The 18,549-nt window shown below is 40.5% G+C and overlaps 1 protein-coding gene across 4 annotated transcripts in view; it reads right to left on the bottom strand.

The window, feature by feature from the left end:
- Positions 1–513: 513 nt before the first annotated feature.
- The window catches only part of USH1C (USH1 protein network component harmonin), a 100,568-nt gene continuing 82,532 nt past the window's right edge, over positions 514–18,549 (bottom strand). For all 4 annotated transcript variants that reach the window (XM_074954911.1, XM_074954912.1, XM_074954908.1 and 1 more), the window contains 6 exons: positions 13,137–13,178; positions 12,821–12,874; positions 10,527–10,626; positions 8,850–8,959; positions 8,063–8,118; positions 514–2,469 (listed from right to left, as the gene is read on the bottom strand). In XM_074954911.1, coding sequence (XP_074811012.1) covers positions 2,457–2,469; positions 8,063–8,118; positions 8,850–8,959; positions 10,527–10,626; positions 12,821–12,874; positions 13,137–13,178 — 375 coding nt within the window. In that variant the 3' untranslated portion in view covers positions 514–2,456. The remainder of the gene's footprint in view (positions 2,470–8,062; positions 8,119–8,849; positions 8,960–10,526; positions 10,627–12,820; positions 12,875–13,136; positions 13,179–18,549) is intronic.

Raw genomic sequence — 18,549 nt, 5'->3', positions numbered from 1 at the left:
GGCACCTGCGTGTGACCATCTCTGTCTCCCTCTCCCTGCACGCTTGTATTCAATAAAAGGCCTCAGACTGTTTGAACCAAGCAGATGGTGTGACTCGTTTTCCACAACAGTGGCAACATGTGGCAAGCGGGGAGCCAGAGCAGAAGAGGGAGCATGCTCTGCTGCATTCTCCTCTTGGCCCTATTTTGATGTGCTTAGGTTATTCCATTTGGTAGGGACTCTACAACTCTGGGAGAGGATGTAGAAGGAAGCAGCCGAACTCTAGCATGCCCCCAAGCAACTGGGCATATCTGAAAATCTGGGAGGGTGTTACTGCTGCTCAGACCACCCATAGCTCCATCTATCCATCAACATCTTTCCCTCCAGCCCCCTTAAGCATTTTTGTTTTGCTGCAAAGAAGCTTATTATTCAAGATTGGCTTGGAAAAACTGTATCCTCAGCAGATTGCTATTATCTGCTATTACATCCCACCCCCAACACGTGCATAAAAAAAGAAACAGGAGTTCTTGTGTTTGGCATGCACAATTTTATTCTTGTGCTATTTATTTGTAAGAGAGTGATTTGAAAAGTTTAACATGTATCCTACCCAGATGCATAAACTGGTTTATTGATAGATTACTGCATGTGAAACCAAAGAGATCAGCTCACACGTAAAGATATCAGTGCACATAGTGGTACGCCATTATGATTCAACTTGGAATTAATACTTTGTTATTTTGTCATGTTATACATTTAGGGCCCAATCCCATATGCCTTGAGCATATACAATTCCCAGTGTGTATGAATTATGGGCTTCAGCTCTTAGTAAATTAGAAAGGAAAAACCTAAAGACAACATGAAATGCAATATACAGATAGGAATATACGTAATGTCTTCATGTTAGGTGTCTTTTGAAATCTGACGTAATGGAATATTTAGATGATATAAGGTCTGATTCTATAAGAGAGCTAAACCAATTTACCCTGCCAAGGATCAGGCCCTCTGTGTTATTAACATCTACCGGGTGTTGAATATGACAAGATTTTGCACTTATTTAAGAAAGTATTTGATTGAGAAATAAAATCTGTTAGTTTCATCTTGATTTTCTAGTTGTTAAAATGTCTGTGAAATTAAAAACTGCTTAGATCTCTATGCATGTTGTTATTTAGGGTAATCTAAGGAAGGCAAGATGAACTTTTACTGCAAGAAACGTTCAATGGCTTTCAAAGAGATTCAGAACAAATTCTAAAAAAAATTTTATCAGACAATTTATTTTAAAATCAAATGAGTTACTATAATTGTTAAAAGAAAAGGAGTACTTGTGGCACCTTAGAGACTAACCAATTTATTTGAGCATGAGCTTTCGTGAGCTATAGCTCACTTCATCAGATGCATCGTTAACTGTAATAATCGTTAACTGTAAGATACTGAGTCATTGATAATATGAGGTTATATTTTGGGTGTGATCTTTTAGCCTTAACATTAATAGTCTCGTTGGGTACTAATCAAATGAGTAAGGGTATCCTTAACTGGATCTCTTCACCCATTGATACCTGAGGGCCTGATTTGCTACCAATATTCAGGCTGAGTAGTACCTCACTCTGAACAAGTGCATTGACGTCAATGGGAATCCTTGCTGACTAAGATATTACGCAATGGATGAAACTCAGCTCTGTACAGAGAATCAGCATAAATCCTTTGCACCATTTAAGCCCCCGCAAGCGTTCAAAATCAGCCTAGGTCAGTGGTGAGCAACCTGCGGCCTGCACGCAGCCCGTCAGGGTAATCCACTGGCGGGCCGCCATTTGTTTATATTTGCATGGCTGCCCGCAGCTCCCGGTGGCCAGAGTTTGCCCACCATTGGTCTAGGTCTTACGCACACTGAGTGAAATTCACCGTTGTGCAGAAGGGAGGCAGAATTGGGCTTTGATTGATTTACAAGGATAATATCTATTCATGTTAACAGGAGTTACAAACACTGATCCCTCAGACCTCAATAGTAAAATACAATATGTAGGGTAAAAATGCCAGACAATCCCCTCCAAGCTGACTTATGAAACTGCTTGTGAGAAAGTATATGATTTTCAACTCCTCAGTTGTGCATACTGATGTCCATTTCTAGGCAAACTGCAGGTGCACTTTTGGAGGCTGGTTTTCAAAATTTGACCCCTAAACCTTATAGAAAAATGGATTTTATAGAATAAACTATTTTGCATTGGCAACATTTCTCAGGAATTATCTTTCTCCTATAAGCATATGTTGCTCTGGATCGATGCGAAGATCCTGAAATTACATAAGTTGCCCAAAGAGTCTAAATATGAGGTTTCTCTCTAGTCCAACTGAATTCTTAGTACAGTCAAAAAATCATATTTCTCTCATATAAAAGTAGATTTTGCAATGGTATTGATTTGATATTTATGAATCAGCAGCTTTCTTCAGGGCACAGACTTAGTTTCTTCAACTTTACCTTCTTTACTTTAAAAAAATGTCCTGCAATAAAAAAGAAACAATTAGCTAGAATGCATCTTTAGGAGTTTGTGATAAGCACCATATAAAATAATGAAATCACAACTGGCTGATTTTGGTTTGCATTTTATCTACCCAGAGAGAGAACGACCACAAAATCTTCATGCAAGCCTACATGAGAAGTCTTACCTTAGTCCTTCTAGGGGCCTGTAATCATATTTAGAAAAACCATACATGAAAAGCACACAGAAAGTTTACACTATAAACTGGGTTTGAGAAGCAGTTAAGGATAATTCTTGGGACAATCACTAAATGACAGTACAGTAATAGAAACAGGCCCTCAATAAAAAGGCAAAGAGACATGAACGGTTGTTGACAGACACACCAAGGTATAATGTGAATAACAACTAGGGCTGTCAAGCGATTAAAAAAAAGTAATTAATCATGATTAATCACACTGTTAAACAATAATAGAATACCATTTATTGAAATATTTTGGATGTTTTCTACATTTTCAAATATATTGATTTCAATTATAACACACAATACAAAGTGTACAGTGTTCACTTTATATTTATTTTTTATTACAAATATTTGCACTGTAAAAACAAAAGAAATAGTATTTTTCAATTCACCTAATACGAGTACTGTAGTGCAATCTCTTTATCATGAAATTTGAACTTACAAATGCAGAATTATGTCCAAAAAATTAACTGCATTCAAAAATAAAGCAACATAAAACTTTAGAGCCTACAAGTCCACTCAGTCCTACTTCAGCCAATCGCTCAGACAAACAAGTTTGGTTACAATTTGCAGGCAATAATGCTGCCTGTTTACAATGTCACCTGAAAGTGAGAATAGGTGTTCGCATGGCACTGTTGTAGCTGGAGTTGCAAGATATTTACATGCCAGTGCGCTTAAGATTCATATGTCCCTTCACGCTTCAACCACCATTCCAGAGGACATGCGTCCATGCTGATGATGTGTTCTGCTTGATAACAATCCAAAGCAGTGCAGACCAACGCTGTTCATTTTCATCATGTGAGTCAGATGCCACCAGCAGAAAGTTGGTTTTCTTTTTTGGTGGTTTGGGTTCTGTAGTTTCCGCATCAGTGTGTTGCTCTTCTAAGACTTCTGAAAGCATGCTCCAAACCTTGTCCTGTTCAGATTTTGGAAGGCACTTCAAATTCTTAAATCTTGGGTTGAGTGCTGTAGCTATCTTTAGAAATCTCACATTGGTACCTTCTTTGTGTTTTGTCAAATCTGCAGTGATGGTGTTCTTAAAGTGAACAACATGTACTGAGTCATCATCTGAGACTGCTATAACATGAAATATATGGCAGAATGCGGGTAAAATAGAGCTGGAGACATTTTCTCCCCCAAGGAGTTCAGTCACAAATTCAATTAACGCATTATTTTTTTAATGAGCGTCATCAGCATAGAAGCATGTCCTCTGGAATGGTGGCCAAAGCACGAAGGGCTATACAAATGTTTAGCATATCTGGCACATAAATACCTTGCAATGCTGGCTACGAACGTCCCATGCAAATGCCTGTTCTCAATTTCTGGTGACATTGTAAATAAGAAGTGGGCAGCATTATCTCCTATAAATGTAAACAAACTTGTTTGTCTTAGCGATTGGCTGAATGAGAAGTAGGACTGAGTGGACTTGTAGGCTCTAACGTTCTGCATTATTTTGTTTTTAAGTGCAGTTATGTAACAACAACAAAAATCTACATTTGTTAGTTGTATTTTCCCAATAAAGAGATTGCACTACAGTACTTGTATGAGGTGAACTGAAAAATATTGTTTTTTGTTTGCCATTTTTATAATGCAAATATTTGTAATAAAAAATAACAATATAAGGGAGCGTTGTCTACTTTGTATACTGTGTTGTAATTGAAATCAATAATTTGAAAAAGTAAAAAAAAATCCAAAAATATTTAATACATTTCAGTTGGTATTCTATTGTTTAACAGTGCAATTAAAATTGTGATTAATCGTGATTAATTTTTTTAATCACGATTAATATTTTTGAGTTAATCACGTGAGTTAACTGCGATTAATTGACAGCCCTAACAGTAACTCTTGTTCTTTGGACTTATGGAAGGAGTCATTTTTAGCTGCCTAAATAACCATAAATTCCTAAAATAAGAAAAGTGGTGTTGAGATATAATTCATGTAATTGTTTTCACAACTGCCTATGTAACAATAGGCTCTCCCATGCCTGTGTGGGCGAGGATCCAATCCTGTAAGCAGCTGTGCCCCTTCTGAGGAGACCACTGGGGCATGAGTGCAATCAGAACGGACAGGATCAAGCTATATGTGTATGTGCACATGTGCAAATGTTTGTTTTGGGGTGGAAAGAATGAGAACTATTCCAAAGACCAAGAGAAAAAAAAATATCAGCAGAGGCACCATGATACACGAACAACAATCAAATGTGCATGTGATCACACTGATGCCGAACAAATATCAGCTCCAGTTTATTGCAACAGAACCCTGGAGGGTCTGAGTGTACAACAGGCATTTAACTAGGGTGACCGATATATTAGATAGAAAAATAGTTTCCTTCAGCAGGAAGCATTATGTCTGTTTGCTGAGGGAACTTGTTTGCTGCCGTCAATACACACAGAATGCTACTCTTTGTTTAGGTAAGGGTAGAATTTTTCTGATGGAAAGAACCGTAGCTCCATCAAATCCCACGATACCTGCCTCTGGCAGACGAATCTGCTCTTAACTGGCTCACATAGATATATTATTTTATGGGATGCTAGATAAGCCTCTATCTCGTTATTAGTCAGTTAAATGGACTGTCGCACTCATAGTCTCGGATAAAAACTAGATCTGCATAGGGCTAGAGTGTGTCTTTAGGAACAGCCCTGAGCAAGGGTAACTAGGCCCATCCAGACCAAGCAGTGGACCCTGCTAGTGACTCAGTTTCCCCTTAAATTCAGTCAGTCACTGACTCCTGGGTTTCTGTAGTGACCTAGGCCCAGACACTGAAAAGGTATTTAGGTGCCTAACTCCCACTGAATATTAGGGCACACAGAGATTATCTTCAATCTCCATCCTGTCCTCAGTGCTTAGTGGTCCCATTTCTTTCCAGGTTTGCTTTTTATTTATATGGCTAAAGAACCTTGTACTATTGATTTTAATTTTCTTTGCATGGTTCTTTGTTCTGCTCGGCTTTCGGACGTTCTCCTTTTATCCCTGCACTTCCTGACCTGTTTTCCCATAACACGCACATGCTCATACATGCTGATAATAATACAAATCTTGAAGTTATGCACTTGAACACTGCCAGTTTTCAATATAGATTTACGGATCTGATTTTCACAGCTGAAAGGCGCCTACAGCTCCCACTGACTTCAGCTGGAGTTGGGATGCTCAGCACATCTGGAAGTTTGGCACTTTAAATGTGCTGATTTTGTTGATCTGACAAAACTACCACCCACCCAAAGGGCCAAATCTGCAGCTGGCATAAACCAGTGTAGCTCCATTGAAATCAATGGAACCATGCTGATCTATATTAGGTGCGAATCGGGTCAAAAAGGGCCAAATTCTGCTCCCAGCTATTCATGAGCATCTCCAAGCCAGTGGTGCTGTACAATTTGTCTTATCTTGTGCAAACTAGTAATGTGTAACAATTCACATGTGTAAGCAACATGCAACCCTTTGTCCTACATCTCTAATGTAAAACATTTCAAAGAAATGCACTACTAATTTTTGGAAGATAGTACAGTGACTGGTCCTCCACAAGTGCCTAAAACAGATACATGTAATCAGAAATGTTTTGCTTAGCTTAACAAAAAGGAGCTAAAGCAATATAAATTTTTTGTTACTTTGACAAGTTAATTCTAATCCCATCCCAGAGAAAGGCCCAAATGTGTGTGCTACTGTCTCTTACTACATCTCTGTACAGTGTGGCGCTGATCCTGGTTATTGCTTTTATTTATTAAAAACATAGTTTAAATTTTATCATTCTAAACTGTAAATCCTTGTGCTCTAGCAAAATCAGACAAGGCAAAAGCGCAAAGGACAGACCAATACACCATGTGAGACCCAGGTAAGAAGACAGGCTGAGGCATGCAATGCACGGGCAGGCACATGCTTTAGAAAATAATGCATCCTCACAATGAAACAGTATGTATCAACCCAGATCTGGCTATTCACCACTGCAGTGGCTACAGCTGCAGGAGATACCCTTGTCTGTACACAGTTGCACTGCCTTCAGAACCCTTTCTGTTTGTGTTGGGGCTGATTGCTGATGAGGGAATAGTAGGGCTAAACGTACAGGACATGAAAACACACAATAATGATGAAAGTTATTTCCTTGCTTGCTGGTATGTGTATAGGTATTAAACATTTTACTACAGTTTCTGGGTCAGATCCAGAAACCAGGTGGTGTAAAGCAGTGTAGCCCCGCTTAAGTCGGGGCAGCTACTGTGATTTACACCATCTGAGGATCTGGATCCCTGTAGGCAATGGGAAATTAGGCTTAATAAGAACTATATAAAACTTCCCATTACCAGTGTATTTGGCATAGGTACATCTGCAAATATGTCTCATTGGGGCAAATTAGAAAACCAGGCTCTGTTTTTGAAAATATCTGTCCGAAATAAAACAACTGGTTTCAATATAATGTGCCCATTTGGTTTTAACTCACCTGGTCCTTTGCTTAACTGAATATACTGATTAGTTTTGCATTATCTCATTGCTTTAGATATTTGTAATATTCACTAAGGTACTTGGGAGCCTGAGGATATGTCTACACTTGGAACTGTATCAAATGCTTTACTGAAGTCCAGATAGATTAGATCTCTTGTGTTTCCTTTGTCTAAAAAAATCAGTTCTCTTCTCAAAGAGCGAGCTCAGGTTGATCTGGCATGATCTACCTTTTGTAAAACCATGTTGTACTTCATCCCAGTTACCATTTACCTCTACATCTTTAATTATTCTCTCTTTCAAAATTTGTTCTAAGACCTTCCATACAACGGAGGTCAAATTCCAGCTCCAGGAGAAAGACCCACGCTAGCTCTGATTGAGTTAGTGTATTAAAAATAGAGCACAGCCAAAGCGGTGAGAGGGGCTAACCACCCTGAGTATGTACCCGTCCAAGGTCCTTGGCATGTATTTGGAGCAGCTAGTCCTTCCTGCCACTTATGCCGCTCTGGCTACACTCGGTTTTGAGTGCACTAGCTCGATTAGCACTATGTCTCCGCAAGGTGGAATGTATACCTTCCAGCTCAAAACGTAGAGATACCCTTCGTCCCAGTGAATGCCCCAGTTGCTTTTGAAAATGGGATTGAGGTGCCTAAGTCACTAAGGCATTTCTGAAAATTCCCCCAAGTGGCTAATTTATTTAATTAGCCAAATATAGTAGTTGCAGATTAAGAAATATAATTAAATCTTCAGGCTTGAAAAAGGAAGTTGATAGTGTATAATAACATCTATGAGGAAGGCAACTAATGACTATGCATACAGAAGGGATTAGAGTAAGAGTTAAAATAAACAAACATTCCTTAGTAACATTATCTGTATGTTAAAAGGCAAGCTAGCCAGACTGTTGTTACTAGCTGTTTAACTGCTGGGGAAACAGAATGTACACACTTACATTTCATCATCATATTCCTTTGGAGGAGACACTGCAATGACTAAGTCAATCCAATCCTGTAAAAAGAATGTATTATCGTTATGAGAGACTTAAGCAGCCAGGTAATTCTATCTCTCGTTACATGACCCTTTAAAAGTGGAATTTTGACAGAAAGCTTCAACCATATCAGGATTAAACACAAAAGGGACAAACTCTGCCCGCCCTCAGACACATCCAAGCAACCTCTTAGGTGGAAAGTCGATGAGTCAGAGATATATTGAGAGGCTACTCCACATAGCAGGAGGTGCAGAGGGAAGGCTACAGTACCAACATGGCAATATCATGGGAAGAGTCACAGAGGAATCCATCGCTAGGAGGGAAAAGGGCAACAGGAAAAAGATCTATTTGATACTGGCCTAAGTTAGTCTCAAAAGTCTAAGGAGCGTTTTAACAACAAGCTGGTTAATTCTGAATTACATCCCAAAATGAACAAATATTTTCTCGACTGCTGCGTATCAAACTCTTAGGATGATCATTTATACCCTGCACTGGGAATTTTAACACTTGATATCATTCTTCTTTAGAAGATTCTCACTGTAGCCAAAACAATAGTTATTTGTGCATCCTTTGTGAAGGATTAGATAAAACTATGATGCTGTGATAAAGTCCTTGACAATTCCCAATTCATCTTCAATGTTAACATCTTGGAGAGACTTACTATAAAATGCCCAGAGCGGAATACATTTAAACCAAACAACTCACATGGCCGCTGTGTCCTTCTCAGGGGGAAAAACACCCATTCACTTACCCCACCCACATTCCAGGCTTTGGCTAGAGTTGTCTGGGCTTCTGTCAGTGTCACATCAACTAAAATCTTGCCATTCACAGCCATTATTTCATCCCCTTTCACGATGCCTCCTGGTGAAGCAAAGACAGGGCAAAAATACCATATCAGCAAAATCATTTCTGTCACAGACTTCTCTCCCAGATGCCTCTTCTTCATGCACATTCAACAAACATCCTTATGTAAATTAGCTTGAAACCTTTCCTAGATGTCCAGGTGTACACTGCAGTAGTGCAGAGAAGGTGGCTTGTTGTAAATGAAAATCACTGGAAGCTGGGGCAGTGAGTATGACATTCTTCTGTTGGTTGTGGTCAATAAGGGCTAATCAGTCCCTGGCTATGAACAGACTATGGTAATATTAAGGGGGAAAGTTTCAAAGGCACATATGGCAGGTAGGTCCTTAACTATGGAGATGGGTTCCTAACCACTACAGTGGCTTTGAAACTTGCTGACAGTGAACTCTCTTAAACAGGGCAGTCAAAGGTATTATAGGTACTTTGCTAAATTTTGCCCTCATTTACACCCAGATTCTCATGCCTGCTACTGAAGTCACTGCAGGATTGTTTTGCAGGATCAGGGCCATTCTTAGGAACTAGAGAGTGAATTACATATGGAATAGAAGACTAAGGGCTTGTCTACACTAGTGCTTAAGTCGATGTAACTTACGTCGCTCAGGGGTCTGAACCCCTGACCCAAGCAACGTAAGTTACATTGACACATAGCTTCCGCCTCTCATTGAGGTTGGGTAATTGCGTCCATTGGAAAGTGCTCTTCTGTCAATGTAGCGTGGCTTCCCCAAATATGCTACATCAGTGGCGCTGCATCCGTGCAGTGGTGCCGATGCAGCACGATAGTGAAGACAAGCCCTAAGTATTCTTTGAACGGCCCTGCTCTCTGAACCTCACAGGAATTACAAAAAAAAATCCCTGAGATTTTGTAAATTTTACTTCCCACCCAAGGACCGCTCCCAGAAGTGCTCTGCCACTGCCATACACCCAGCCCACCACATTGTAGCTAAGGCACAGGACTGGAGATCTGGGTTAAATTTTTGGTTTTGCCACACACTTCCTGTGTGATGCTGGGTAAGTCACAATTGTTCTGTGCTTCAGTCCCCTGTCTCTAAAATGGGGATGATAATATTTTCCTGATAGCCTTTGTCTGTCTTGTAGGCCCTTTGCACAAAGAACTCACATTAACATCATTCTTGAAACAATCATCTGGGGCCAGACTGTGCCACCCTTGATTTTAATGGGATGACTTACACTGCAAGGGTGACAGAACTGGGCTGATGATAATGAAGTAGCTCTCCATCTTCCTCCTCTTCCCCAATTACTGGCCTTCAGCTGCTGCTGCTAAAATGACAGCAGCTGTGGCTTTTTCTTTATACTTAGTGGAAACCTGCCAGAAAATCTGACCAGTTCCAATTATTTTTAACTATAAGCACCATCCCCCAAATGAAGGGCCTAGTTCTGAAGTGGCTTTGAACATAAAACTCTTGGGGACTTAATCTGCCTCAAGTATTTCTCTGGCACCTATAGACATCAGCCACAGTCATGAAGAAAGCGTAAACTTGGGAGGCTAACAGATGAAGTGCTTTAGAACCAGGTTCAAAATCCCCCTGACTTTCCCCAGGTTACTCACCATGTTTGTCTGCGGCACCACCCTCATAGATAGCAGACACTACTATTTTTCCAACTGGGGAATCAATGCCTCCCTCTACTGCAAGATCTAATGGTCCTTCCTATTAAAGAAAAAGTTTTAGTTCAGAATACGCTACAGATAGACACCAAAATCAGTAGGACCTGATCCTTCCACCCTTACAGTGAATAGGACTATACACATAATCGTTGCAGGATCGGGTCCTTGGTGTATTCTGTAGTAGTACCAGTGGTCAAGGTTTTAATAAGTGCTCAGTGATTTTGAGTGCCTCATTCTTTGAGTGGACAGTTTGAGATAGGAAAGGCCGGATTTTCAGCATCTTTAGAAACTCAGGCCTCTTTAAGGTGTCTGAAGTTGGGCACTAATCCCTTTTGATAATCTTTGTCAGCATCAAACTAGTTCATAAAAGGTAATGGACATAATTCTTCCATGTTATTTCATTCAAAGAGGTCCAAGAATGACCACTGTTATGCTGAAATGGTCAAATAACGGCAACAAAACAAAACAAAGACACACTATTGAAATAAAAATGTATGATTCGTTACAATTTGAACACGCTTTTAGCAAAAGAAGAAAATCAGAAAAAAATAGTTGGTCTCTTTAGAGAGTTTGAACTGTGCACGTTACCCAGATTGACTTTAAATTTAAAGTTATGACTAAATCAACAAATTCAGATTTATTTTTGTTAGCATTAAATACTGTGGTGACTTTTTACATGAAGACCCATTTTTGAAGTGGGAAGAAGAGGTAACTGTAAGAGATTCAATCTTGCAGTGATTCATAGATTTTATAGTACGCCAACGCCACTGCTATCTAAGGGCATGTCTACACCACAAAATTTATTCGACTTAGGTTGAGCTACATCCACGCAATAATTAAATTGGCCGTTCATGTCCATACTCTACTCCTTCTAACGGCGGTGCGCGTCACCAGGAGCACGTGCACTGACTGACGTGGGGCATTGTGGGGCACTGACAGCTGGAGTCCTGCCATCAAAGGCAGTGTTGACCTAACTACATCATCCTAAGAGCTAGGCCTCTCATGAAGTTTTTAGGTTGGCGTAGCAGGTGGATTAAATCGGTGGGAGGAACATTGTAGTGCAGACATTTAAAGAGTTAGGTCAACATAAGCTTCCTTATGTCGCCCTAACTCTACTGTAGACCAGGCCTAAGATCCTATAATTACATTGTCTAGATGTTACCATTAATGTCTACTGAATAAGAGTTAAGGAAACTAATGTTTTCCCTGATTAGCAATTTGTCTGGTGTGAACCGTAAAGTGGGGCACAGGAATGGGAGTGTGGCTTGAGGAATCTGAGTTTTCAACCTCTTTATGGCCCTGATTCAGGAAGGAACGTCCTTCAGCATGTACCTAACTATAAGCACAAGAGTAGTTCCAAGTCAATGGAACTACTCGTGCTTAAAATTAGGCACATATCTAAACAACTTACCAAACTGGAGTCCATGCTTTTGGTTAGCACGGAGATAAAAGTTTCAGAAGCGCCTAAGTGACTTAGAAGCCTCAGTCCCATTTTCAAAACTCACTCACTTTTGAAAATTTTCTCCCTAATGTTAGCATGAGGGAGCTGGAATCAGTACTGATTGCTCTCTAATTTGTCATTTATACACACTGTCCCATTTGTGTATCACACAACTTTGTTTTTCGCATTTTTTCATAGGTACATGTCTCCAATAGTAAGTGTGGTGCTTTGTGACCATATTAAGTTTTGCTCTTTTCACTCAAGTCCTCTCATTTCATGATCTGGGTGCACGAAGATGGGCTAGGGAAACATATGAACTCTGCGTCTAAAATGACACACAGTTAGCATCTGGATTGTCACAGGGCTTGACTCTGAAAGGTGGTGAGTAGCAACTATATGTTGAGTACACTCAGAACTGGGCAGAATTGGGCCCTCAATAACGACTGAGGAGTTAGGCTTGTAGGGGTCCCCCGAACTGTGCATGGACTTTGTTCTGTGTACCCCCATGAGTCCTAGGAGTTTGGGAGAAACATGAGAACATGATGCTATTGAGGAAATCATGGGGAGTGCTAGCAGGGAGCTGGTGCAGGAAAGGTTGCAGTGGGGAAGCACCAGTGTTTCCCTCCCTTCACCACCCAAATCTCCTGTCTTATGTCAGAGAGGAGACCCAATACTGCTATGTACAAGAGATTCATCAAGGGTAGACCATGACGATGTAATCATGTGCCCCATATACTCTGAAAAATCAAGAGCCCACCAGACCCACAAAATGTCTCAACCCAATTACAGGGGTTACCTTTTTAATACGTAACAGCCGCACATCTTTTCCCATGATCTGATCTGCTGAAAACTATCAAAAGACACATCAGTTAGTCATTTCCATCTTTACAAAGCAGCTGCATGAAGTCATTCAGATGATGTACCTCTTCTAAATCACAGCTATGGGAAGAATAGAGCACTAGTCCATTAAGGACCATCTGCTTCCTTAGCAGAACTACCTCTGGTCTCAAAGGGAGCTCTACAGGCACATCACAAATCAAAGATAGTACGTAACCCTGTGTTTCCCCACATCATTTAATCTTAACCTCTGTGCCATAATTAAATCTTCTTACCATTGTGTAGGGGTCAAAATCTTCCACGTACTTCTGGAAGCCCTGAAAATAAATAAAAGTTTAATTTATGCAGATCACACACACAACATCCCACCAAACTTACTAGTGAAAAAAGTACTCTAAACTACAAAAGATGGTTAGAACGTAACATGAAGAAAGACATACAGGTAGCTGATATTCCTCCTGACAAAGATATTTAAAAGCCTTATTTTAAGACGTTAGAGAGACCAGGTGGGTGAGTTAATATCTTTTATTGGACCAACTTCTGTTGGTGAGAGAAACAAGCTTTCGAGCTACAAAGCGCTCTTCGTCAGGTCTGGGAAAGGTACTGAGAGTGTCACAGCTACATACAAGATCGAACAGATAGTTTAGCATAAGTAGTTAGCATATATTCTAAGGGACAATTTAAGGTGAAGTGGCCCATTAACACCCCTGTAGTTCAGGACAATAATGGGGATTAGTGGGTAACAGATTGTTGTAATAAATCATAAATCCAGTGTCTTGATTACGACCATGATTTTTCATGTCTAACAAAGTTATGAATTTAAGCTTCCAAGCTCATCTTTTGAAAGTGTTGTACAGATTTGTTTTGAGGTTAAGGACTGACAGGTGAGATACAGAGTGATCGCTTTGCAAGAAGAGTTCACCCACAGGCGATAGGGTGTTTTTGTCTTTTATCATTTTCCTGTGAGAGTTCATTCAAGAGCGTAGTGATTGCCTGGTTTCGCACACACAATAGTTATTGGGGAATTTCATGGACTGGCTGAGGTACACCACATGTTGTGATAAGCATGTGTAGGACCACGGATCTTGAAAGGTGTGTTGTGGGGGGTGTTGATCATTGTAGCAGTGGAGATATGTCTGTAGGTTTTGCATCTGTTGTTCTTGCAGGTCTTGTGCTGCTTTGAGTTAGTGTGTTCTGGTCTGAGGGAGCTTGCTTCTGATGATGGCCTCAGAGAAGTTAGGGGCTTGTTTGAAGGCCAGAAGAGGGGGTTCAGGATGGCAATTTGAGTTGTTAAGATTACAGGCCACATTTGGAGAGGTGAGGAAGATCATAGGAATGGGGGGGAGGGAGATAGACTCACCAACCCCTCCGCACCTCTCAGGATTTGGCCCTATATGGTCAGCATTTTCTGCCTCCCTCGCTCTCACAGAGAAAGGCACTGCTTGGCATGACTCAGGGTGGCAGAATCTGGTGCTCTATAATCAGTCACAGTGGCTCAGTGTGCACAGGACTGAGTCCTTTACAAAGCTGCTCCATTCTCCCCTACCATCACTGAAGTCTCTGAGATGATTAATGGAAATAGATGTTTGATAATTTTTGGTTTTACTTTCATGATACATTGCTGGGGATGGTGTTAAAATAAAGAGGAAGATGCTATGGGACTGGAGATGGGTCTGGTTCTGTTTTTGTTGGATGTGGTGGTGGAGTGAGAGTTATGTTGAGATGGGTTTATTTTAAAATTTTTAGGGGATTCTCCGCCTTTTTAGCTTTCAGGCCCAAGCCCATTACCTTAAGCAGAGTATCGGGGGTAGGAAACACGATCAACTATCATTACTGCACAGGTGGGTCCTGGGTGGGCAGGTGGTTGTTTGTGATGATCTCATTTCAAGAAGGTGAGACATCCTTTGGGATATCCTGGGAGCTGCTGGGTGTGCAGCGTGGGTAGGGGTTTGAGGTGTATGGAAGTTTGGCATTAATTCTGTTTGAAAGGGGGGGGTGTCGTTGTATTGATAACTTTTGCAGCTTGTAGAGCCTTGCTTGTGCACCCAGCTCTGGCAGCGGCAACACGTCCGTGACCACTTTAAGCTGCCATCATTTGGGGCTATAGAGACTTGGAGACAGGAAGATCCATTGTGGGAGTCCGGGTCCTTCAATCATTGTCACGGTAGGTGAAGGGATACTAGGTACATGCCAGGGGTGCCGTGCTTAACATCAGTCTCACTGGTCTAGTTTGGCCTCTCCATCTACCCTCAGACTCAGTCTCTATTTCACTGAATACAGGTGACAGAGTCTCTTGGCTACCCCAATGTCTAGCTGAAACAGAGGTTTCTCCACCTTTTGTTAACAAGAGGAGCGCTATGTTGTGCCCATTGTCTTCTTGGCTGCTCTTAAATGCCCAAGTTGCAGCAGTAACCAAAAGTGCTTTTGTCCATCTGAATCTGTCTAAGCACTTGTGATGTTTCCTCTGGGGCATGGACCGTATCAGAGTCATACAGGCCTTGTTCACCCCCAGCATGAATTACTCCAGTGCACTATGCTCAGGGCTGCATCTGAAGAATATTCCAGACTCAGCTAGTGCAACTGCCCTCTTGTGTAGCAGTGTTTCTCACACAGAGCCCATGGCACCAGTGTTTCTCACTCTGAAATTCCAGCACTTGACTCTGCTCCCACTGCTCTAACAGAGTTAACCTTTCAGCACACATAGCCAGGCCCTGTCCATTATTAGAGGCTTTTCCCTGACAGGATGATGCGTAGGGGTTCAAGACCCCTTTTGGTGAAAGGGCTATGGGGAGGTCTTGCTAAATCTTTTAGTTAACAGTTAGCCAGCTCACCCAGTACTAAGCATGTTCAATTAAAATCTTAGGAGATAAAATCTTGACCTCACTGAAGTCAATGGGAGATTTGCTATAGATTTCAATGCAGCTAGGATTTCACCCTTAAAATTGTATTCATGCACCTAGACGGCATGTTAGATACTAGATAAATTAATATTATGATTATATTTTAATTATTATTGTAAATTTTACAATGAAAATGGAAACCAAACTGATCCAAGTGAACCACTGATTTTAAATAATTGATTTATGTGTCTGATCTGAGGAGGAAAGGTTGGTCTAGGCAACCATAGTGTTGGAGCAAACAACCTTGAGCAAAAAGCTGAGGAGTCCTTGTGGCACCTTAGAGACTAACAAATTTATTTGGGCATAAGCTTTCGTGGGCTAAAACCCATGTCATCGGATGCATGCAGTGGAAAATACAGTAGGAAGATATTTATACACAAAGAACATGAAAAAATGGGTGTTGCCATACCAACTGTAACGAGACCAATAATAGCCCACCTTAATTGATTCGTCTCGTTACAGTTTGTACGGCAATACCCATTTTTTCATGTTCTCTGTGTATATATATATACACATCTTCCTACTGTATTTTCCACTGCATGCATCCGATGACATGGGTTTTAGCCCATGAAAGCTTATGCCCAAATAAATTTGTTAGTTTCTAAGGTGCCACAAGTACTCCTTGGGTTTTTTGCTGATACAGACTAACATGGCTACCACTCTGAAACCTGTCACCCGTGAGCAAGGAGTTCTAATTTGGTCAGAACCACTGCTTCATTATGTAACCGAGGTCAAGTCACTTGACCTTCCAAAACAGATGTTGCTCCTGAAGAAAATTTTCTTGGGAAAATATATTTTAAACAACAACATAAATAAATAGGTAGACAGATACCTTTGAACAAAAAGAGAACACAATCTGGATCCAATAAGCACACAAATGCCACACATTCTTTGAAATATATTAAACTTTCCAGGAAAAATGGCACCACAGTCATTTGCAGTGTATTCAGTGCTCTGAACATTGCACATTCAGGAGAGGGCTAATATTTCAGTCAAGTGGCAAAACCAGATGAAAAAAACCCCCAAAGGCCCAATCTTGCCCTCAGGTTACAGAAGTGCCTCTTTGGGGAAGAGACTTACCACCTCTTATGGGACTAGAAGGTAGAGTGAATAAAGCATGGATTTTTTTGGTTCATGAGAAGTTCCAAAAAATATTTTAAAAGTTTTGTTTTCAGTCAACTGAAATGGGCATTTTTCAAAAATTCTAGGTCAGCTGAAAAGTCAAAAATGCCTCAAGTCAAAACAAAATGTTTCATTGAAAACCTATTGTTTAAATTTCAGGCATTTTGACCAAAACGAGAGAGAAAAGGAAGAGTAGATTCACAAGGTTGCTGGATGAGGAGAAGGAGGTAGTGGTGCCTTCCTTATAAGCCCGGCGATTAGGGCACTCACTTGAGATGTGGGACACCTGGGTTCAATTTTCTCCCTCCCCCTACAGCTGATGTGTAGAATGGATTTCAGCATGGGTCTTCCACACCACAGAAGCGTGCCCTGACCACTGTGTGATGGGATATTCTGAGATGGCCTTTCTCAATCTCTCCTCTTGAAACTGTTCCACTTTTCAGAAAGAATTAAAGAGTCATTGCAGTATGGAATTGAACCTGTACCGCCCACATCCTAGGTGAATCCCCTAAGTACCAGCCTGTAGAATTATTCTCACTCTCTTTGCCTGGCCCATTGACTATCCACTGCTATTCACAGTGGCAATTTATAATCATTCATTCCCACCACTCACATTTGCTGAATCTAATCCTCCTTTCCTTTCATCAAAATGCCTGAAAATCAAAATGAAAAGTTTCACTTCAACATTATTAAAACATTTAGATGTTTTTTGGTTTGCTCAAAACTATTCTGCAAACTTGACACAAATTTGCAAATAGTTGTGATCGACTCAAAACTGTGTTTTCCAGTGAATGAACTATTAGTCCGAAAAATGTTGCCCAGCTCTACTGGAGGGTAGGTAGTCAAAGTCTGTTCATTTACTAAACATGCAGCTCCCTTTGGGTTCATGGGATTGAATGCATGTAACTATGAACAGAATGACTCTAGAAATGCTGTATATTTGGTAGCCTAAGCAGCCATTTGCATAGACATATAGATGAAGCATAATGTTGAAAGTTGCAAAGGGCCTAAGCCAACGGGAGTTGGTCACTGAAATCCCATCCTACATATTTAGCAGCAACCAAGCAATTTTAAAAAACAACAACAAATAAATAAAAATCCCAAAACAACCAGGGAGAACTAAAATTAAGTAAAAATAAATGAGTAGGTTTTCTGTATATGCTAATGTTATACAAGCAGATTATAATATCATTCAGTAGCAATCAGCCGCAGAATCCGACTTCTTGTTGTCTGAGACCAATCCAGTACTCCTTGCTCATCCAAAACTGGATTTTTACAAGTAGATCTTTGCAACCTTGTGGAGCCACACTGAAGGCACTGGTGCTCTGCATGGCTGCAGAGGTCCTTCCATGTGGATCCAATTGCAGGATCTGGGCCAATGTTTAACATGTTACTAATCTGATGATCTGAGAATTTTAAAAACCACAAGGGAAAATATTAATGATTAAAATATGTTCACCCGCAGAGAATATGCTGTTTAATTCTAATTCATTCTCCATTTTTCTAGTCAATATCATATCTGGAGAGGAGTAATAAAACAGAAAAGTGCATGCTAAAATCATGGAAAACAATGGCCAATAGAACATTTTAACCAGAGATTTAATCTTTTTTGTCAGTGCATGATTGTCCTGCTTGCTGTGGACTGAAGGGATTTGTCACATTTCAC

The sequence above is a fragment of the Natator depressus genome, chromosome 6, assembly GCF_965152275.1.
Source record: "Natator depressus isolate rNatDep1 chromosome 6, rNatDep2.hap1, whole genome shotgun sequence".
NCBI classification, from domain to species: domain Eukaryota; kingdom Metazoa; phylum Chordata; order Testudines; family Cheloniidae; genus Natator; species Natator depressus.
The sequence above is the reverse complement of the archived record's forward strand: the minus strand, read 5'-3'. Positions and strand labels throughout refer to the sequence as shown.